The sequence below is a fragment of the Sinohyriopsis cumingii genome, chromosome 13 (genome assembly GCF_028554795.1).
Source record: "Sinohyriopsis cumingii isolate HCF-2022 chromosome 13, ASM2855479v2, whole genome shotgun sequence".
In the NCBI taxonomy this organism is placed as follows: domain Eukaryota; kingdom Metazoa; phylum Mollusca; class Bivalvia; order Unionida; family Unionidae; genus Sinohyriopsis; species Sinohyriopsis cumingii.
This window is the reverse complement of record NC_142973.1, coordinates 27318291-27341984: the sequence shown is the minus strand read 5'-3', so window position 1 is coordinate 27341984 and position 23694 is coordinate 27318291. Positions and strand designations below refer to the sequence as shown.

Genomic DNA, 23694 nt, shown 5'->3' with positions numbered 1-23694 from the left:
GCCTATATGAGTTAACAATAAGGAAATAAGGTGGGATATAAAATGTGGAAATAGCTATCACATGTGTGGTATCTTGAGAACACATTTGAACTGTTAACATAAATTCACACCCATTTTAGGCATTGTTAGTTATAACAAAGAAGGGCATTGTTTATTTGTTGATCGATTGCTAATGCTTTCACTCACTGTAGAACAGGTGGTTTCTTTGAAGTATGTTGAAGAGGCTTGAGTCTAACCTTTAGCTATTATGCAGTTTGGGCACAGCTGACCAGAATATGAAATGGAGGCACATTGGGTGTGTGTGTAGAATAATGCACTCCACTGGGAGAAATGGCATGTCCTTTGAGAATTTCATGTGTATTGGACCTGAAAAATCAGTGAATATTTAGTGAATATGATGCTTAATTATGCAGTAAAAGACTTCCCTATGGCAGGTCCCAATCTGCGTGTTTTCAGATTCAATCTCCCAACTTGGTTTTTGAAAAGATATATTTTTTTGCATGACACGCTAGAGTAACTGTACGGTATTAACTGAATTTGTTCAAAGAATATTTGAATTCTTTGGAAATCTGTCTCTACATTTGAAACTTCAACACAGAAGGAGCATTTTTCGTTTGAACATATTCAGATTTCTTGAAACTATTGGAATTAAATGAACTTTTAGGAAGTAGGAATTCATTCACCACACTGTAAGTTAATTTAATTCTTTCACTCCTGTATTTTGAGAAGAAAATTATTTTCAATTATGCAAAACTTGTTTGTTTTGCTATTTCTTGTTGCGTAGTTTAAGTCCCTGGATTCATAACACAGGATTGATGGCAAAAGTAAGAGATCAGTGAGCAGAATTAATATATATTACTTAACATGCCTGGATTCATGTTTGGTGACACACTCCTTAAATATCTGAACCAGTTGTAAATGAATTGACAACTTGTGCCAGGATAAATATATCACAGAACATCTGCTTTAACTTTGTATCATATCTCAGCCATGAATGCCAAATGTCCAGCTGTCAATAAATTTTTAGGAACTTTTGACCCGTTCACCATGATGTGGTGTTGCACTTGAAGCATTACTACCATCACTACATGTAGATGATGTTGGAATGTAAGGTATATCATCAGGTTCAGTGACTGTGTTGTCTGATGAATTTGCACTAAATCCAAATGCTGTTATTTATGTTAACTTTTAAGATGAGACGATGAACACGCAACATCTAACTTATCTTTACCCATGATAAAGTTGCACTGTTGACAGTATATAATTCTGACTGAGATTTTGGATTAGGATTAGCTGTCATTCAATCAATTATAGCTGTTTCTGTTCAAGTCTTCAGAGGTCGGTCAATTGTAGGTATAGTTTGGTAGCATGACTGAGTGTATTACAGCATACAGTAATCAGGCCAGATGTCAACATAAGCAGATTTTGATGTAACAATACACTGTAAATATGGGTTTGTCAATATGTACAAAGGATTTGTTTATGTAATAGATAGATTCCAGTGCATTGTGTATCCAATTTGTGGTTTCCTTTCATGGTCCCTTTGAATGTCTCCACTCCAAATCCATGATTGTATGTACAAATTAAACAGCTAAAAAGGTAGTTGCCAAAAAAATCATCAGATGTTATATTTTGTCGCCAATAAGGGAAAAAATCTCAATTTGTGACATTGGCGAAGCCCTGGACGATCCATGTATACATCTTATCAGAAATTGCTAAACTAATACTTACACGATTTTTCAGGGATATTTTAGCATCAAGAACTTTCAGATTTGTTTAGACGATACAAACTGAAATTAGAAATTTTTAAAATCTTTTTGTTAAAAAAGGTACACAGCAGAATTTGAATAAATTTGATAGAAAGCAACCTGACATAAAAGTCTGAAATTTGTTTAAATGATGTTGATCCACCATCAAATATGGCCACTGTTTCTAAAAATAGAACAAACTTTAAATGACTTTTAATAATTTGTTATACAGAATTCGACAGAAAGTGTTCTGGCATGAAGGGCTTTAATAAAAAAAAATGTAAATTATGCCAATTGATTCAGCAAAAAATTTGGCTGCTTTTACTAAATTAGAAAACCCTTTAAATGACTTGTTCTCAAATTCCCATAAAGAAAATATTACTGAATTTGATATATACTGCAGAAATTTAAAATGGAATGTGCAAAGCGTCAGTACATGTCATTGAAGTCTTTCTAGATGGACTAAAGCATGACATATTGCTGGTAAAAAGGTGGGAAGCACGTTTAACCAAAAATCACTTTGACTCAGTTAGGCTAAATGTTTAAAATAAATTATTGAAAAACCAAATTGAAAATTTTCCTTTTTTATGTTCCAATTCCCAATTTTAAACACACTCATTCCAGTTTGATGCTGATAGGAGTTGACATGTCTGCAACACTAATCACACACACCAGACAATTGCTGATGATTCAGGTTTTGAGAAGATAAGGTGGATGCTAATGAAGGCTAATTGACATGGTGGAGCTATTAATTAAAGGACATTTTGCTGATGTTGTCACTTATGAGCATACATTTTGAAACCACATTTTACATTCTACATAGTGGGATTTAAAAATTTGAGTTCAGACTAAATAGTGCTGAGGTGTATGCAAGCAGATGCAGGCATAATTTTACTTGGAGTATGTCAAAGCATTGACAAGCTGTATTCATAAAAACTAGATGTACTTCGTTATCTGTGGGATATTCTTTTTGCTATTGGCTAAAAGAAACATTTACCTGCATAAGCTCAATTTCTAAATCATTTTGTTTTGTTCTGAACATTTTGTCTGAGAAAACATGTCATGCTTGTGTTAATACCTTCATTACATACGCATCTCTTGGCAGAAATGGTGTCCCCAAATGTCCAGGAGGAACTTAAACAGCAGTACAATGCATTATGTGAGCTTCTGAGGCACTTCTGGGCGTGTTTTCCTACTTCCTCAAAATTTTTAGAAGAAAAAGTAAGTTTTTTATTTTTATGCCTTACCACAAATATGGTTACGGTAGGAAGTGTTACTCTTATTTGTTCATATGCCTTCTTGTCTATCCATCTTTATCTTTAGTCTCTGTTAGGTAACTTTGTACACCTTTGAGTGTGTGTATCCATCTGGTCATAACTTCACTGTAAAAATTCTCTACTTGGTCTCTTACTACCTACTTATTGCTTGTTTGTACATAGGTCGAGACCTTGTGCTATGACCTTGGCATCATCAGCATCAAAATTGGCATTTATGGATGTAAACAGCAGGTGAAATTTGTATTTATGATTGCTACATGTTTAGTAATATGTACTTGACCGTGATTAATATTTGTTACCCAAATTTTATCCTGATTTTTTTCCTTCCCATTTTATGGGGAAAAGTTTGCAGGTAATGATTTCTTTTAAGGTTGCCCTCTGTAGACAGCTGGTTGAAGTTTGTTTCTAAGTTTTATGTTAAGGTCTTACAGAAAGGAAATAGGCAATCAGATTTCAATTCTCTTGCTAAAATAACATGTGTCTGTCCATATTGAATATTTTTGTTTATTTTTTAATAAACTTTTAACATTGTTGTGCAGTGTATGGGGAAATGTTTGAGATTAAAGCTTACATTTAATGTTTTTTCTTTGTGGACAGCAGGTTTAATTTTGGATATAAAGTTTCAATTGTTGTTTGTGGGAAAGAACTGTCCATTTGAATTTTTCTTTCGTGTTAAATAGCATGCACATGGCTCTATTCACTATTTTTTTGTGGCTAGTTTTACTGATTTTTTTTTAGCAGGTTATGGAGAAAATAATTAGGCTAAAGTTCATATTTAAAGTTTGCACTATGTTTGCAACAAGTTGAATGTGTATACATGTACCTTTGCAGGTACAGTGCACATAAATTTCACTTACGTGCATTTTCCTACTATTTTCTATTCATTTTAATACACTTTTTTCTTGTTTTTATTGTACAATTTATTGTAAACAGTATGAGATTAAAGTTTCTTTATTTTCTCTATCAGGTTTAAAATCCTCTTTCATGTTATCATGAGACCAACATTTGTATTTCCTTTCAAAAGGACACAAACTATTAACTGTATGAAATATGGGAGATCCCTGCTATATGCCAATTCATTTTACATGCTTTCTTTTTAATGCCATTGGTAATAAAGAAGTAACAATCAGTTAGTGCCACTGTGCTAGCTTTTATGCCATCTATGGTGCCATGTGCTGTGACTTGCTTACAGTTCATTCCAGTAAATAATTTCAACAAATAATTCCTTGAAATTATATCTGTACATAAACACCAGATGATTCTATAGACTAAACCTAAAAAAAGGAATGAAGACTTTGAAGACAAAAACCCTTTACATATATGCCCACTTGGTCTATGTCTTAAGCATTTTCTGATAAACTAATGGAAAATTCCAAAATATTGTTAACAATTATGCTTCCAGAATGTACCAGTCTCATGAACAAGGTTATGTCTTGAACCTAAAATGCAAGTAAATACCATGACAGAAATCAGGTAGGCACAGCCTTCAGCCATGACAAGTTGTGTAGGCCAGAACTGTACCCTAAATCACAGACAAAAGCACACAATATAAATTAAATATACATAACATCATTTAATACCAGTTTCACCTTGTTTGTTTAGATGTATGTTGACATTTCAAAATTATCAATGCATTAGTGAAGTGTTTCACCTCTACTTGTAGTTCAGTGTGGATACAACTTGTTGAAGACTAAACTGTCAAGCAAAAAGTAGGTCACAATTACCTAAATTTTCACTCTTCAGTGACTTGTTTACTTGCACATATAGTCAGTGTGTCATACAGCTTTAGTGTTGTGGTTTTGTCCATGAATCCATTACAGTAAGCTCTTCATTGCATCAACAGTATGCCTCTGTAACCAACAGTTCATGAATCGCTGACTTTGAGCCATGATTTTCACCAGAATAATTTTGATATCTAGTTGGTTCTGAATAAAAATGTGCTGATCTGACCCCAAGTAAGACTGCCACAATGAACATGTTTAAAATCTTATGTCTAATTGGCCTCAGTGGACAGTTGTATCAGCCTGGGAGTTTCACCAAAAGTCTTCTAAAAGTATCTAGTTTGTCATAATGAAAATGAAAATAGAGCCAATCTTATATTTAATACTGCCAGACACAGTGGTTTGAAAATCTTGTTACTGAAGAACATAGAAATGGTTTCAACACTCAGCAGTTTAAAGAAGAAAATGTTCTTATCTTGAATTCCCGACAATTCTTATTGGTCCCTTCAAAGGACTTGTGTATATCATATACTTTGACTTACTGCAATTTATCACATTTTACATGAAGGTAAAGCTGTTAACATTCAAAAGGGATGTCTTTTGAATATATTTGAAGCCTTCTTTTGCCTTTTCCACAGGTTGTCCGAATGAAATCCACATTAGAAAGGTTTCAGATGGCAAAATTGAATCCACTTAAAGACAGATTAGAGGAAGACCACTATAGTATAGATGTGAGTATGCACTTGATATCCTTATTCTCAAAACAGTGAATAATGATTGCCCTGAATTGACTTTCATATACAGAGGGACCCCTTAATCAAACCTCTGAGAGATAAAGGATGAAACAAGCAAAAGAATTTTCAAGAGAAACGTGAAGCAGTATACTGACTTCTAAGTAAAATTATAGACCTTTTGTACTTTTTGGTTGTCATATTATCTAAATCAAGTCAGTAAACTGAGAGTATTAACATGTATGAATTTTTTTTAAAACAATGCCTCAGTTTCCGCTTAGAAATTTATGTACTTAAACTACACCTTTTGAAACAGTGTACTTGTGAAATAATTGATCATTCCTCCTGGTTACTATATTCAGAAATCTGTTGTAATGGGACTGGGTGAATGCGATCATTTTCAGCTGATAACCTCTCTATGGAGGTAGAACTGATGCAGCTTTTACTACCTATATACTCGCTTATAAGATGAGTTCAAATGCAAACTGCACAGGCCCAGATCTGCCATTGCATAATGCACCAGCACATCTGGGTCTGTGCAGTTTGTTTGGAGTAATCAGCAGAACAAACAACATAGACCATGATCTACATCACATTAAGCTAAAGCAGATCGGATCTTTGTTATGTGACTCGACCTTTAAACAAGTACGTATGGTATATTTAGATGTAATTTTTTTCAGAATGCAGTCTTTTCTTAATTCAGTGCAATCCCATTGAGGGAAAAAAAATTATCTTCACTGTTCTTATTATGTCTGTCATTGTATGAACAGAGTGATGGAATAGAGAGAAGTTGGAATGAAAAGAGTTGTAGGTTTATGTAATTTTAAAATGATTACAAAAGTAAATGATCGGAACAAATAGGACTTTGAATCATTTTGTCATTATGCAAATTAGTAGAAACAATCATAATAGCAAAATCAATGTTTACAGTGAATTGCTGATATGATTGATATTTATGGAGTCAAAACACACATCTCAGGCAAATTATTTTAGGTAGACAAGAAACTGTCTTTGAGAATGTTCTCAGTTATTATTATAGGATTGTAAATAGTTTGCTGTGTGCAAGTGCTTGACAATGCAAAAAGGGATAAATATGAACCAAGGTCAAACCTATGGCTTGTTGTCTTTCCCTTGTTCTCTGATAGAAATTTGCTCCCAACAAGCTATGTATGATTGTTATTCGTATAGGGTTATTTATTAAGCATAGAAATTATCTACGAGAAACCTACAAAAAGAAATTTTTCAGAAACATAAAACAAAAACTTAGTCAAGCAGCACATGCAGTTTCATTGTTTTAAGTATGGTTAACTTTACTAAAACTAGTGTGTCAACCAGATACAATTGGTCTGACCATGTAAGAATGTACGATACAGCAGACTGTTATGGTCATATTGGACGTGTATGACAAGACTTTGAATCTTCTAAAGGATTTTTATTCTCAGGACTCCAAAAAGTTTTTTATGGGCATGTGTCTTGTATACGATGTCTTTTTTATATTAAAAATGTACTGTATTTTTCGTACATCTTAAAATGCCTTGACTTGGCTGGTTGGAGTGTAACTTGACTACATCAATTGTAACTTGCTGCTGAAGTGTAACTTAGCTACGTTTACGGTAACTTGTTGCTGAAGTTTAACTTAGATACATGGACTGTAACTTGCTTCTGAACTTTAACTTAGCTACATGGCATGTAACTTGCTGTCTGAAATCTAACATATCTACATGGCATGTAACTTGCTGCTGCAGTGTAAGCTAGGTACATGGACCATAACTTGATGTGGAAATTTATCTTGGCTTAGCAGACTGTAACTTGCTGTGTCCTCCAAGTAAAACTGACTTCTTGAAGTGTTACATTGTGTGTGAAATGGAATTTGCAGCTGCCTGATCTCTAACTTGGCTGCACAGTTGTGTTTTGGTTTCTGAAAGTGTAACTTGGGTGCATAAAAAATATCACTGCATAATCTGTTATTTTGCTGCTGAAGTGATTCTTAGCTGCTTGAAGGGTACATTGTCCACTGTAATCTTAATTTAACTGCATTGTTATTATCTATTAGAAAAGAAACATAATCTTCCTCAGCTATGTTACCCGATCATAATACTACGCCATACAAATCCAGCCCTCCCAAGGTTCCCCCCCCCCAAGGCATTAACCATGTTATTTGGTTTCTTTTAGCATGAAGTAGTAAGATGCCATCTCCTTGTCAGAACAGAAGTATGATGAAACTGGTATCTCCTTAGATGGAAAGATTCGTCCCAAATCCCATCCTGGTGGCAATAGTAATTAACAATACATCTCACGATTTGATTTGTGTTGCATTTTTGTTAGATAATATCTGTAATTTTCTGTGCCATTTATTTCCTTTCCTTGCAATCCTTTCATTGTAAGCATATCATAATGATGCCACATGATGATGCCTGTATATACCATTGTTTCATTCTCTTTAATTGCAGGTAACAATGGCAAGATGAACAATTTATTTCCAAGATTCATGATTGTGCAGATTCCCATCTTCACTAAATAAACAAATCACACACTCCACCTCACCATGCACACTATTTTCCTTAAGAAAAATGTGTCACAGTGGAAGCCTTTCTGTGTGGCAGGAGGCATGATCTGGAAAGGACATTCATTGAATCTTTGCATGTCATGGTCAATGTATAGTGACCTTTTTCTGATGAGTTGGAATGCCAAGCTCCAAACCCTTGTCTCTTTACTCTCTGGCCTATAATTCTGGCCAGTCTCAGATCTGGATCAATCTGTTTGCAGAAGCTTTCCACCATGCCCTTGGATTCTAAATGCCTTCAGGAGGCAGTGAAATGTGAGTTAAGATCTTTAATTCTCTGCTCAAGTGGGAAAAAGCATTGATCAACAGTCATTTGAGCCTGGTGGTGAATATTCATAGGGAAGCCCCAACTTTTCCATGCCAGTTGAAATAACTGTGCAAACAGTTTTGCATGACAAAGTGGAAATGCTGAACCAGCACACATGGCTCATATAGATCAAGCCCTAATAAAGAAACATTTGTGTGAGCCTGTAGTGGCAATTGCTCAAGCTGGAAGGCCCATCACTTTGATAGTCCATTTTGAAACTTGTGCCGCCTTCCATTGGTGCAGAGTCCCCGGGTGACTGAGTGGCTTACAGATTACTCACATCCCACCATTGACAGTGCTTCCCACCATTGGGCCATTGGTTTTTTCCAGGTTCTTCTTCCACCAAAAATATACTGGTCACCACGTATAGCCTATCATGTCTTGAAAAATGGTTTTAAACCCACAAATCAAACTCTTACAGCAGTTGATGCAAAGAAAGATCTCCTTCTCCCTTAAAAGTCTTGGTACCACAAATAGCAATATTCTTCTTATGGCTTTTCATGGAGAAGTTAACCCCAATTACTATTAATGGTTACTATTCCTTGATCTCAGAAATGCTTCACTATCATTCAAGGGAGGACATGGACCAAATCAAAGACCTTTTCCAAGCATTCTAGCCAGTTTAAATTTGTCTTGAATGAAAAATTCTTTGCCCTTTGTCCAAAATGGAACCTACCATGGCTTTTAACGTGGTTTAAAGCTTTGCAGAGTCGTATTTCCTATAAGACCTGTTTCTTAGTAGTAGATAGCAGAATTGATGAAATTCATGCCCAGTTGGTTATCCTGACCTATCTGCAGTTCCACAACAATCATTTGGTTTCTTTCATGGTGGCCCCTAGTTTCAATGGCAAGACCAGGTTTCCACTAGAGAAATAATCCTTTTATTTTCAAACTGCCAACTCTATTGGACCAAAGTCATTTTCAGGACCCTGTTAGAGTATTGAAGTGGAACCTGAGAAATTAAAGTGATTAAAAAAGGGAATTTCACTCACAGAAGGTCAGGTGGATTTCAGCCCAGGTGATTTTGTCCTAGATCCATATGGTTGTCTTCTCAGCCCATAAGGAATGAACACATCCATATGACTTCATTAAAGATAGTGGCTCAAAAGGTTCGGGCAGATGCCACCAGAATAGCATTCCAACATCTCTTCCTTGGCACGGCATTCAAGTCATGAGGTGGAGGTCTGATGGCACCCAGGACTCAAAATTGGGCCATAAAAATGAGAGAAATAGCAATTAAAGAAAAAAGTGTGGAGAAAATAACTTTAATTTGCAGATTTATATCAGTTGATTTCAGATATCAGTAAATATAGTCTTTACCATGGTCAACAGACAAAATATTTTCCAACATGATGCTCTTTTCAGTTTTAGACCAGAAGAGTGCAAGTTATCACTTGTACTTCTCAACTGCTGGGAGCATTCCCATGAAAATTGGCAAACACGTTCTTGCAAAGGTCTAATTGGTCCAAAATGAAAATGGTGCTCCTCTGCCAGCCAGTATGTATTTCATGGCAGCCATCTTGTTGAATTTTTTTTTTATCACTTGTAAAGAGATCCTCATATTGACACATAGTTTTCACTTGAAAGACATTCTGTGTCTGATTGGTTTTAAATGAAAATGGTTCTGAGCTGATACCCAGTATGGAACATATGGTCCTATTGTTACACAGTTTTAACTGAAAGACGACCTGTCTGATTGGTTCTAATTGAAAATAATGCTGAGATGACACCTAATATGGCTTCCATGGTGGCCATATTATTTATTTATATTCTTCCTCAGCAGTTGGTTGCATTGATGTAGGGTTCCACTGCTGGTTAGTCCAAAACTGAAATTTTTACTTTTCTGACAGCCATTATGGCCACCATAGCATCCATCTTGAAAATCGTTTGATTATTCCTACTGAACAACAGACTTATTGAATTGACCGTGATGTGGTTTTTTTATATTTACGATACATAGTTGGCCCAAAATCCAACTGCCAAAAAGCTGCATGGTAGCCATCTTGAAAATCACATACAGGTTCTTCCTGTGGACAGATGGGCATATAGGCATGGTGTATTTACTAAAAGACTTGTGATATCTGCTCGTCAGTAAAATGGTGCTCAACAAACCTCCAACAGATGACCATGGTGGCTGTTTTGAAAACGTAGTTATTCCTGTCCTCTTTAAAGAATGTTCATACTGACATGTGGTTGTCACTGCATGCATTTGGGCCATAAATGAACATTATGCCAGTATGAACTCCAACAATTTGTCATATCTTTTAAAAGCTACTTATTTAGAACTAATTTTCTTAAGCAACATTTAAAAAAGTCAAACTACTTGCCAGCAATATATAATTGTCCTTACATTAAAGTGATGTTGAATCAAAATTGGTGCTTGCAGCTATCCAGAAATTCTTCACATGGCTGCATCTCCCAAGCAGTTGGTCATATTGAAATGGGGTTTTCTCTAAACCATGTAGCTAGTTCTAATGACAATGATTCTAATCTGACCTCCAACATGGCTAAATAGCCATCTCAAAAACTTTGTCAAACTTTTCTTTCATGAATGGTGGCAGTACAAGAAGTTTTCATGAAAACATATTTTGCAATATTTACTTTATTCATAATGGTTGGCATGTATGAAATATAATGGATTTGTATCATTGAACCCAGTTTGTGGATATATCTAAAGAACACTTTGAATGATACCAGTTCAATATCTTGTTTTGCCTAGACCACTCCGGTGGCCTAGCGGTTAGAGAGCCTGCCTCAGATGCAGGAGGTGGCAGGTTCAAATCCCAGTTGAGTCATACCAAAGATGTATGAAAATGATACTAACAGTTGCCTTGCTAGATGCTCAGCATTAAGAGGTTAGTGTTATGACTTGTCCCGGTGTCAGGATAATGTGACTGGGTGGGACTTCATGCTACATGTCTGCGGCATCACTATAATCTGTCACAATGCAGACATTGTAGCACTACGACTAAAAATTGTTAAAGCTACATTAAAAATCCAAATTACACACACACACACACACACACACACATTGTTTTGCCCCAAAAATATTGCTTATAGATTTAAACAAATTTGGCATGTGGTTGTATCTTGAGGTTGATACAATGTTGTTTATATAATATCCATATTAAATATCAAAGGCCATGATAAAGAACTTTGTACAGAACATGCAAGTATCATGTGAGCATGTGAACTTTGCCACAAAAAATTGGTTTTATTGGTTAAAGTTTCTCAACAGTTAAAAGGAGGAAATTGTTATCTTGGATTTCTGGAAATGTGTGGCAGCCAGTAGAGTGATAATCCATTTGACGACTTGGGGTTTTTCAACACCTTCATTTTACTTAAAATGTAAAAACAAAATGTGTTTTGGAAAAAGTGTCTTACAGATCCTGGTGAAAAATGATTTTACACTGTTCATTCTGATCATGGTGCCCCGTTTGGTATATCTTGGATTTTACCCTGCAGACAACAGCTATTCCTGGGGGTATTTCATAACCTTGCTTTTAAGGTCATTGGTGATTTTTTATAACTTAATCATATCTTATGAAGGCACGTTTTCAGGAATGACCTTAGCAAACATGGGACCCAATTTTGATCATTTTGGCAGGGCCCGCTGGATTTACGCGTGGGGCCCCCTGTGAGCACGGCATTTGGAAGTTTTATATGATATTTAACTTAAAAGTTTCTTCCATCACTTTAAAATTGCTTTCTTGCTATAGATATATTCTTTTAATTACTAAGAGGCCGGGCCCCCATTAGTTCGTCTGGCACTGCACCTTGTCATTTAAAGCAACTTACAACAGCATGACATTGGATTGTTATGTAATGGTTCACGCTGGTGATTAGATACATCATTACAGCTTCAGATGGATGGATCCAGTTTTACAGCTTACTGATAAAGAGGATTTCTGAGCTATGAATGTGCTGCACACTAAGGCTCTAGGGAATATTCATTTATGCATTAAAACCTCGGCAAGACACTTCAAGCACCAGAAGAGGGTATGTTCAAAAGCCGTATTATTCACCGGGGATCATCTCCAATTCAGTGAGAAAAGTGGGGAATTGCTAGTAGACATAAAAAAACAGACGACTTATCTATATTATTTTCATCCACTACTTCAAGCAATGGAGCCAGTGCAACAGTACTCATTCCCACATCACTCAAAACCTTTGTAAGCCTCGTTGCCACATCACTCAAAACCTATGTAATGACAGGTTATCACATGCTTTTTGGGAAGGCATCATATCCATTCATAGATATGTGCCATTCCATCCTGCATCTTGCAGAAGATAACTCTTGGGTAAGGGGATATAATTCCATTCACATCCTGCCTGTTTTCCTTATGTTTTTTTATATCTAGTGATGTATTTGAAGAAAAAACCAATTTTGGAATAAAAATGTTTCCTTGATTATATTTGCCAAGGTCTTACTATGGGCACTTCCAACTAAACCCTTCCCCCAGTTACATCCCTGGATGAACTAACAATTTATGGGATTTGGCACCAAAACCTCAATCCAAGGGAGCCCACTCTTGTATATATTCCTTCTCTGCAAGCAAATTAAAAAATATTAAATGTCAGGACATTAATGTCTTTTATCACTTGGAAGAGATGGATTTGTGAGGTAGTGGATGTTCTGTTAAGGTATTATGATTGGGTAAGTATTATCAAAGAAACATTTTATTGCAGAACTTTTTTCTTTTTTTTTAGCTAACAGGTCACATGGAGGAGATGCTTGCTGCAGCATGTAGGAAATTTGATACATGGCAGTCAAAACGAATGCAGAAGAAATCCTGACATCACTTAAAATGCTGCAGATGTAAAATCTACAGTAGAGAATTTGAAGACTTGCATTTGCCAGCATCATCTGTGTAGGTCAGGGTAAAGAAATGGCAGACCTGCTTCAGTCATGCCTTTTAATATGGAAAAGGTCTGAGAGATTCTTTTATGCATCAGGGTTTTATTCAGATCCAACTGCCATACAGTTGTAACATGATGTTGGAAATCAAAGGTCACAAGTTTTTATTTCAACTATTAAATTTGATTTTCAGACCATCAGATGATTAGTTGTAAGAGTTCATTTCTATGCTGACATACAGAAACACAGTTGATGAATTGTGCCAAAAACTGTGGCTTGATGGTCATATGGCTTGTACATCCATTAATAATTCTTGTCTTATGAAAGCCAGCTTGTATCAGACTCTGATAAATCTTGAGCTACTGGAAGCCAAAGGGTTACTAGAAGGCATATGTTTAATAGGGGCATTCCAATGGGCCAGTAAATTATAGGATTTCTTCAACATTTTTTTCAAACCAAATTGTGTCAGTTTTACAAATTTTATTAATTACTGTAGATTGATAATCAGGTGAATGAATAGTGACACATGCAAATTACCATGATGGGAATCATAAATAAGGATAAATTATTGCATAAAAATGTGTTGCATCATTGATGGATGTGGCTGTAACCTTGTACTATTATCAGATTTCCAACAGCATTGATGCCCAGATGTTATACTTTTTCTTTTTCTGTGCTGCACCAAAACAAATTACTGTATTCATCATCATGTGTGTATTGACTGAAAACGTAATCCTGCTAGGTTCTGCAGTCACACGGGGAAATTTTCCAAAAAGAGAAAACTGTGCTGTATTGCCAAATTTATCTTATTTATCCAGGGATTTTCAACCCATCTGCTCCACAGTAATCTATGTGTATCTGATTGTGTACAAATCAAAATATGGATCAGAATCAGTAATTTCATGTAAATTACCTGTCAAACCGCCAGTACTTGCTTTATTCAGCAGAAAAAGATATTAATCATTTGCTGATGTGGTTATTTCCCAGTAGATGATTGAAGTCTGTCTTGCAAGGTCATTATTTGTTGTACATCAGAATGATGCACCACCCCAGAAGAGTATTAAATAAAGCCAACACATTCAGTAGGAAAACTTTAAATTGTATCCAAAAGATTATGATTTTTGTTGTTGTTTTAATGTTAGAATATTGATCTAATTTTTTTTTTCCTGGTTAAAATGTTCACCAAATCCCTCAGATGTATTGGAACTCTCATTAATTTGGGTTTGGGCTACTACATCTCCAACAGGATTCAATGAACATAGATACCAATTACACAATTCTATTAAATTGCCATAAAATATACCTTGACCTACCCGAGAGTAAAATTGTTGGATCTGAAAGTTAGTACTGTCAAGAATCAACATGCTAATTCCTTGGAGAGATATACGAGGAAGCCAATTCATGTGCCATGGTTTAATTTGATGCATGCAGAACAAGATATTTATATTCACTGCTGCATCAGATTTCACAGGAGATTTGTGTGTGCTAGATATAATGATGGAAGATTCTACAAATGCAGCTATATTGAAAAGCAAATGCTCAAGTTTTGATGGTGTCTGATATTCTGTCCAAATAAATTTACAGGTGTTTCTTTAAAAAGAAAAAGATAAAATATTTTATTTTATTAAATATTTGTAAATTCTAAGCATGTTCTTTACCAGTCAACATCAATTAAACTTTTTGTATTTAAAGAAGAAATTGTCATATTTTCCCAGACAGGGAAGATATATATGGGAACAAAAGTTCAGGTCTAGACTTTTCTCTTAAGTTTGATGTGGAAAAGTGTTTTATGCCCACCAAAATATGGTTTTATCACTGCAGTCATTGTCCATCCAAGTTCCATTTGTTAAAGAACAATTTAGAATTTTAGACTACTACAATAATATTCAGCCATGTGTAGAACCAGTAAGAGAATCAGGAACCAGTTCACGTTCAAGGTTTATATTATGAAGTACTGAAACTGGAAATTCAAATATTTGCACATTTATGTGCAAAGTTCAAGTATTTGGAACTTCAGAACCTATGCATATGCATAAATATTTGTTAAATGTTTTTCTTCCTTTCATTTTACAGTTACTTTATAAGAATACTTTCAAATAAAAAAAATGGAAATTATCACTTGTCATTTAAGTTGTTTTTTCTTTGTTAGAATAGTGTCATTTTACTCTGTGTGCTGGTCTTTCTTGAGAAAAATATGGTTGTATTAATTATGTTGGTATAAGACGTTACAACTTTTTCATATCCTTTTTTTAAATCGGCAGGTAGAAATTTATCAAAACAATTATCTGGCCTTGATTTTCCGTGAAACCTACCTTATTTACTCACTAATAGATCAATTCCAAATGTAAACTGCACAGACACCAATCTGTGATCATGTAATGTACCAGCAGATCTGGGTCTGTGCAGTTTGTTAAAAATAATCAGTAGAACATCAAACCTTGATCTGCAGGCACATTATGCTGCAGCAGATCAGGATATATTTTGTTAGTTTACATTTTGAATTGATTTATAAGCGAGTATATATGGTAAACAAGTCTCTATTACTTCTTTCTTTGGCTCAATAGATCTGCTTTTGATCTGTACCTTTTGTACTGTAATTTCTCTTTTCAGCTTGCATGCTTAAATTGCAGGACAGCTTATGATATATCCTTAACATCATGGTTACTAGCATGATTGGCACTGCATTTACAGTGTAGACATTTTCTGGACACGTTCTTCTAAATTCTATTAAACCTGATCAATGCATGCTTCCTGAGGAGTACTAGAAAACCATATCAAAAATAGGTTACCATGACCTTTTCATTGATACTAAATTGATTATCTTGCGCTCTTTAAAAAAATATTCAGCAAGTTTCATGACAGTCTGCAAACATGTAATCATAGCCCTCCGTTCATATAGGTAGGTAGATATATATCAACTCCATTTTAAAAACTTTTTTGTTTTCAATCTGAGGAATGCTAATCCTTTTGTTTACTAATGCAAGGTCTAATTAAAATATACTAATGTCATTTTCTTTGCAACACAGCTGAGTAAGAATACAAAGGTGAATTTTATTGTAAAAGAAAGCTTTGGTTTCAATGATTTAATAGAAAGAAAGAAACCACCCACAAAGCAGAATGTTAAAACATTTTATTATTCAATTATGACACTCATATGGACACATGTACTTCCAGTATTTTATAATGCCTCCCTTTCAAATACTTTTAAAATATATACAAGTAGACATTGATTTTCACCAAGGATTTATTATAGAACAGTTTTCTCTGTACATCAGTGTTACATACTTATGTTCTGTAAACACCTTGGCTGATTCTAAAAATTTCCTTGTCAGTAATAAGACAAGAAAAGCCCACATCAACTCTCAATCAACTGAAAACATCAGATTCCTGTATGCATTGCCACAGAATAAACTAGATTTTGTTTTTAATACATAGCCTGTGACACATCTGCATGATCTTGAAAAAAGAAAATGATAACCAAAATAAGTAACTATGAGACTCCCCTCTTTTCAAGCCCAAGAAAGAAAAAAAAAAAAAAAACTTGAAACGGTGACTTTAATCAAGGGCATGGACAATCATATAAATGCAAAAATGATCACTATGTTGAGCTTCCACCAAGGTGGGCAAAACAAAAATCACAGCCTCCATTTTCTTGTATTTACATTTAAATTTGACTAAGCTCACTCATGTGCATTCCATGAATATACAGTCAAACAAGTCAATAAAGAACATATTAAATAAAAACATTGTCCTTGATGGAAAGATGTCTTTTATGAAGAGGTGTCTATATATAATAGGTTTTAAAGAGAAGGTGCCCTTTACAATGGGCTTTTGTAAATTAGGGAGCCATGGAAGCTATGTTGTGCTGAAGGTACCATCAGTCAACTAGTTTACTATTACCAGTTTACTTGTTTTACTATACAATAAATGTTAATTACCCAAAAGACATTATTTGCAAAGTCTTCAAAAACAATAACTGAATTCACTAAGAAATGCATGATTCATCAGTTCTCACAAGTAACCTGAGCATCATTTCAGCCTAAAAAGATGCAGTTAATTGCAAAATCTACTCCCTTATCCTAAGCAATTGCCAGATTACAGAGCTGTGAAAACCATATCTATCCATCAACACTTTTCATAAACTGAAAAAGTATGATATGTCATTTTAGTTCATCTTAAAATTACATAAGAACTGGATGAAGGATACTGATAATAATGTGAATTCAGTGATTATCTGGGGATGGGCCAGTGTCAATTTGCAATAAAAGTACAACATGTATATAGTTCAGAAAATTTTATTTATATTTGTCCCCCACCACCAATCAATTTAAATATGGCATTTGTACCAATATCAGTATTAAAACATACTCTACTCCAACAATATTCTTTGTGGCAAATTGTTTTTTTTTTTTTAAATTGTGTGTTAGCAAAACAGGTAAAATTGGGCCACTGGTTTATCATGAAGAGTCATAGATATTTGTAGCAAAAATTAAAAAACGTGAGCAATTTGTACAGTCCTATTATTATAAATCAGAATATTTGAGAGGCATTCAATTTAACAAATAAATTTGAGTATGTTAACCATAAACAGTTTTCACAAGAATTTGATTCTTAATATGAAATTATCTAAATTTAATGGCAATATTTTAGCAAAGAAATATGTTCCTTGCCAATTTCCCAAAAATGTTGTGCTTGCTAATGTTTTGTGATTTACAGCACATTAAATCTATGTACATGTCGAACCACCAGTTAATCATGCTAAGCAGCATCATAATACTTAGGGTATGATTACTGGTATATAAACTGGTTCTGATACTGGTCTAAAGTCAATTAAAATTTTGAATAAATCATTGCTTGACAGCTGATTATATAATGATGGGAGTTTACATTTCTACTACTCAGTTTCATAAACAGAAAAAGATTATGCCTTAATCAAATTTTAAGAAAAAAAATCGATAATCCAAAAATTATCAAACTGTTGTTGTTGTTGTTCTAGGGTTTAACGCCATTTTTCAGCACAAGGTAGGCTATACATGGCGGCCAGTATAACTGGTGGAGGAAGAACCCTGGAAAACCCAGGGAAGAACCACCGACCCATTATCCAACTGTAATTTAACTATTCTTTTTTTCTTTTAACCTAAATTTCCAAACATATGCCTCTCATGTTCCTTTTTATTTTGGGGTGCTTGTTTTTAACAGGCTTGTGGTGAAAACATATTCTGTTTGCATAATTGTAATGTTAAATTAAACTGCTTTCAAGCTGAAAAATATCTCGCACTCAAATCTACCGAAAGCAAAAACAAAAAGAAAATTCAAAGAACATTAGGAACGTTGCAGGTTATTCAAGATTTACTACAGCAAATAGCAATTTACTGTAAACAATCGATGATACTATCACTACACTTGCCCGATTGTCATTCCCTTAGTTCAGAAATGCAATAGCTTCTTTTAAATGTACTCATAATGGGACTCCTGATCTGTAAAAGAATATTTCTGCCCATTTAAAAAAAACAGAAATGATGGTACCAAGAATGAAATTTTGTCCTCCTCAATTTAACCATTCAAAATCAAAAACAGAAAGCAAGTCTTTTTATGAGCTGGCAATGGTTTATACTTCATTAATGTCTATAATGGACATACACCTGGATCTCAGTCTTTAGCTAGCATCTTGACAATGATTGCATAATACACGTATTCGCAGTAAATCACTGGTACATGTCAATGTACTAGATGGGAATTTCCAATTGCATGCTTATAATATTTGTAGAAATAAGTTGCAGTCCTCCAAAATGTTTTTACTGACGAATAGGTAACAAAGGTGAATATTACTTTCATATCTCTTTTGCAGTCTCTTTTGTTTTTCATCCTTGATCACCTAAAGTCAGCAATTTACTGATTAAAGAAGAGCTGATGAAAATAAACTGCATAAGCTTTTACATTATTTTCGTCTTTCAAAACCCTGGACACTTGAGGTCATGACTATGAGAAGAAAATTCAACTTCAAATGCACAAAAATAACTGATAAACAAATTCTTCTATCAATCGGGTGAGTCTAGAGCATTAGCCTCCCCTTTTTTACGATTAAACTTTTCTACATATGCATCCACAAGGGCTTTTATTTTCTCAGAATGAACCTCTCCATTTTTGGTGTTGGCACTGTGACAGATCTGAAAATAAAAATGTATAAATGACTAAAGTTTATTTCAAGACAGTCTAATATTAATACCCTTCCTGTTTTTTCTTCAAAACTATACTTGACTTGGATACCTACAAATCCTGACAACACAAAAGCTCAGTTATTTCATGCAGGTGAATGAATGCCAATTTTGTTTAGAAGTACTATGCATAGCAGATGACAGCAGAAGTAAAAAGTCTTGTACAAATCGACCATCTTGCAATTGTGAGTACACTGGTACAATGCTGTATGTACTTCACCCCTTGTATGAATGAGATAAAATCGTAAAAGAAAGCACAATATAGCACTCCCTCATTTATCCATGCCTGGATTAACTTTTGAACTCCCTTATTATGCATTAAAATGTATGGATCCCATTTTCGTTTTTAAGTTGGCAGCAAAAATAAAGAAACAGACTATGACAAAAGCTTTACAAAGCTTGCACTATTGTGAACATCCAATATTCACATTTTAAATGACAAAATGTTGAACATCCCTTGATTTTAATGGGAAATGAAAGGGAACAGGTCAGCATGCAGACATTTCTCGTCAAACTAGACTGTTTAGTTGCGTGTCTAATGAAGAGAGCATCAAGGACATTTTCAAATCAATGGAAAAGCAGTTGTAATGAATACAGTTAGTGGGCTATGCATGCTTTATCTTGACAAGTATTGAGGACTTGATCCTTTACACATAACACAGACTGACTATGATATTAACTGTCTGCAGCCAGAAACATTACATCAATTGAGTTGGCATTAACATCTGGGCACAGTCTGTCAAATTTCTTATTAAAATTATTCACTACACAATACTTACATTTCTGGATTTGGCTAATCTGTGAGTTGATCTTAATAGCTGGCAGTAATTTATTCAAAAATAATTTGGAAGTTCTAACATTAAGTCCCAACGATCCCAAAACTGACCAGCATCTTCCAAACAGTCAAATGCACAAGCAGGAAATCTTGGTCAGTAGTAAGTTTTCTACTGAATTTCTTTCAATGCTGTTGACTACATGTTAGGAAAACAAGTGTTTTCTCGAGTTTCTTTATCCATATTTGATGGCACATTGGTATCATTTGTAAGATCCTCCGCCAGAATGACTCATATCAAAGTTAGTCAAATTTTGCTCATTTTTTTTTTTAAGATAAAAGATTTATGATGTTTTCTAATTCTAGTAACAACAGTCAAATATGATGGCAGAACAGCACTAGTTGTATAAATCTTAAAGTTTTTCAAGCTCAAGCACTCAGAAGTTATTAAAGGCTTATCTATTTTTAGTAATAACTGATTAGCATTATATGATGTTACGACTCTATGGTCTTTAAGTAACAGAAATGAGAGAATAATAAGTTTTGTAAAACTCAACAAAATTTTTTTTGTTGCAAGAATACAAAATGAATATTTAAAAAGAACTTACAGTATTGTGAATTAAATCTGAAACAGTCCTAAAAGATCTATAACAAGTCCAAATGTGCAAGTTCCAATGGCAATCCAAATAAATTCTGATACTGAATGTTAATTGCCTGTAGTCTTGAATGTGCCAATGGCCTGGAGTCTAGCGATGTGCTAACAATCTGTTGTTGCATCACAATAATATAATAATAAAATGTTCCTGTCTAAATTCACTACAGTTCCAAATAATGTTTCTGTCCAATAGTTTACTCAGCACTTTGTAATTCCAGTGAATAATAATTTGAATAAATAAATCCACCCAATGAAAAATGGAACAACAATAAGAGTGATTCTGCTTCAGATATAAGGGCAAGAATGAGTAATTTTTCAAGTAAAAAAAAAATATAATCTCTACTTGATCTAGGTTGCAATTACCATTTTCTGAAAATAGTCATTGGCTTAAAAGGAAATTTCCATTTGGGAAGTTTCTAAGGTCGGAATCAAGACTGCATCTTTAACTCAAATTAAAATAAACATGTTTACTACTAATAATGATCTGAATATTTAATGATAGAGAAATATTATCTATGTTATGTTGTTTACAAAATAAATGTCACTGGTCAGGTGCACGATTATGGTCTAGGTCAAGTACAAAATATAGATGTACATAGTCATTTAGAAAAGCCAACAAACAATGCAAATCAAAGATACATAATAATACAAAAAATTTTTAAGCCTTTCATGTCACAATGCTTTCTGCAAAAATGGGTTAAATTCTGTTGAATTTTGTTGCTGTTAAAAGAAGAAAAAAAAAGACCATTCAAATTATTACATCTTTTAGTAATGGTGGCCATAACTGGTCATCAGCATCATTTGTATTTGAAACCCCTCATTACCTGAATGCTTTCTGTTCAAAATGGGTCAATTTCTGCTGATTTGTTTTTGAGAAGTTATTTAAATATCTTATTTTTATTAATGGTACCCTGTCAGTGAATTGGCATCATTTTAAAAAATCTGAAATCCTATTTTTGTCAAGATGCTTCTTGTAAAAATTTTTTTAATTCAATTAAATTATGATAAGCAGTTTTTCAGTATTAGTCATTTAAATGTTTTTCTACTTTCACAATAGTTGTCATGTTTGACAGTGGAGAAACATCATTGCATAAAATTGAAAGCCCTCAATTCCAGATGGTTTTCTGTCAAATTTAGTCAAATATAGTTAAGTGGTGTTTGAGAAAGAGCTGCTGTAAGGTATTTTTATTTTTAGTAAAAGTCACCGTATTTAATGTTGGATTGACATTATTGTTACGAACTAAAAAATGTCTTCATGTCCAAATGGTTTCAGTCAAATCTGGTTGAATTATAATAAGCATTTTTGGAGAAGGTCATAAGAGAACTTTTCTATTTTTAATAACAGTGGCAACATTTGATGGCAGATCAGTATAATTTGTAAAAGTTTGAATGTTTTATGCATGGATGCAATGTTCCATGTTCACATTTGGTTGCAATTGCTCTGGTTGGCTTTATGCCCCAATGCAATGTGCCAAGTTTGGTCCAAATTGCTCTGGCTGGCTTTATGCCCCAATGCACTGTGCCAAGTTTGGTCCAAACTGCTCTGGCCGGCTTTATGCCAAGATGCACTGTGCCACGTTTGGTCCAAATTGCTCTGGTTGGCCTTATGCCAAGATGCACTGTGCCAAGTTTGGTCCAAATTGCTCTGGTTGGCTTTATGCCAAGATGCACTGTGCCAAGTTTGGTCCAAATTGCTTTTGCTGGCTTTGTGCCATAATGCAAGGAGCCAAGTTTGGTTGAAATTACTATGGTTGGCTTTGTTTCAGAATGCACTGTGCCAAGTTTGATTGAAATTGCTGTGGTTAGCATTGTGCCAGGATGCACTGTGCCAAATTTGGTCAAATTTGCTGTTTGGCTTTGTGCAGGATGCACTGTACAAGGTTTGGTTGATGCTGTTCTGGTGGGCTTTGGGAAGAAGTTGGATGTAGTAGTTGTTGATGGGTAACAGATTTTATTTTTAGTAACAAAGGATATATATGAAGGCAATTTGACATGTCTAAATCAATAGCTGTCCTGCCAGGATACTTTCTGTCAAAATTGATGTAATTATGTTCAGTCATCTTTGAGAAGTAGTGTTTCCATTTTGATTAATGATGGCCATTACTAGATGGAAGCTTGCATCTTTTGTACAAAACTTCATCTCCAGATGCTTTTTGAAAACTTTGGTAAAAACGGTTTCAGTGGATTTTGTTGAGAAGGATGCATGACGGTCACAAGGCCATACCATAACTCACTTCACCTTATTGGCAACGTGAGTTACAGTAATAAAATGCAAATTTTAAACTTTTTTTTATGGTCTATTGCACTGGTCAACAGTGAAATCATTACTGACTTGAAAAGGCACTAATCTGTAGTATTTTGGTGTGCCGAACACGAATATAACCGTGAAAAATTTGTATTGGCTCTCGTTTTGAAGATATTCATATACCTCATTTTCTATGTTTCACTGTGTAAATTTCTCCAGTAGGACTGCAGCAACATCCGGAATAATGATGTAACATTGCATAATACCATCATGCTCACATCATCCACAGTTGATTGCATCATTTTCTGATGCAATGCAATACTAATGCCATGCGGCTGCTGAAGTAAGTTGACGTCAGCAGTGTACTATACATGTGTAGGCCTATTATACTAATGCCAGGCGGCTGCTGAAGCTGACGTAAGCAGTGTACTATATAAAGCCCAATCAGATAGGTTCAGCATTTAAAATATTTTAGACGTTGTGCGAGACAGTTCAAGCTACTGTTACATAAAACTTATTATTTTATCCATTTACGTACAATAAAGAACAGTAATGCCTCGAAAGTGTGTTAATACCGCGGACAATTTTTGCTATATTTGTGG

At 34.5% G+C, this 23694-nt stretch overlaps 2 protein-coding genes across 2 annotated transcripts in view; one reads left to right on the top strand and one right to left on the bottom strand.

Moving 5' to 3' along the window:
• Nucleotides 1-14237, top strand: part of LOC149785094 (general transcription factor IIH subunit 1-like) — a 64126-nt gene extending 49889 nt beyond the window's left edge. Inside the window, exons 12-14 of the mRNA XM_089978846.1 lie at nt 2854-2969; nt 5385-5477; nt 13058-14237. Coding sequence (XP_089834972.1) covers nt 2854-2969; nt 5385-5477; nt 13058-13144 — 296 coding nt within the window. The 3' untranslated portion in view covers nt 13145-14237. The remainder of the gene's footprint in view (nt 1-2853; nt 2970-5384; nt 5478-13057) is intronic.
• A 2083-nt stretch (nt 14238-16320) lies between these two features.
• LOC149785093 (uncharacterized) overlaps nt 16321-23694 on the bottom strand; it is a 121913-nt gene continuing 114539 nt past the window's right edge. Inside the window, exon 14 of the mRNA XM_089978845.1 lies at nt 16321-19372. Within this exon, the coding sequence (XP_089834971.1) occupies nt 19244-19372 (129 nt within the window). The 3' untranslated portion in view covers nt 16321-19243. The remainder of the gene's footprint in view (nt 19373-23694) is intronic.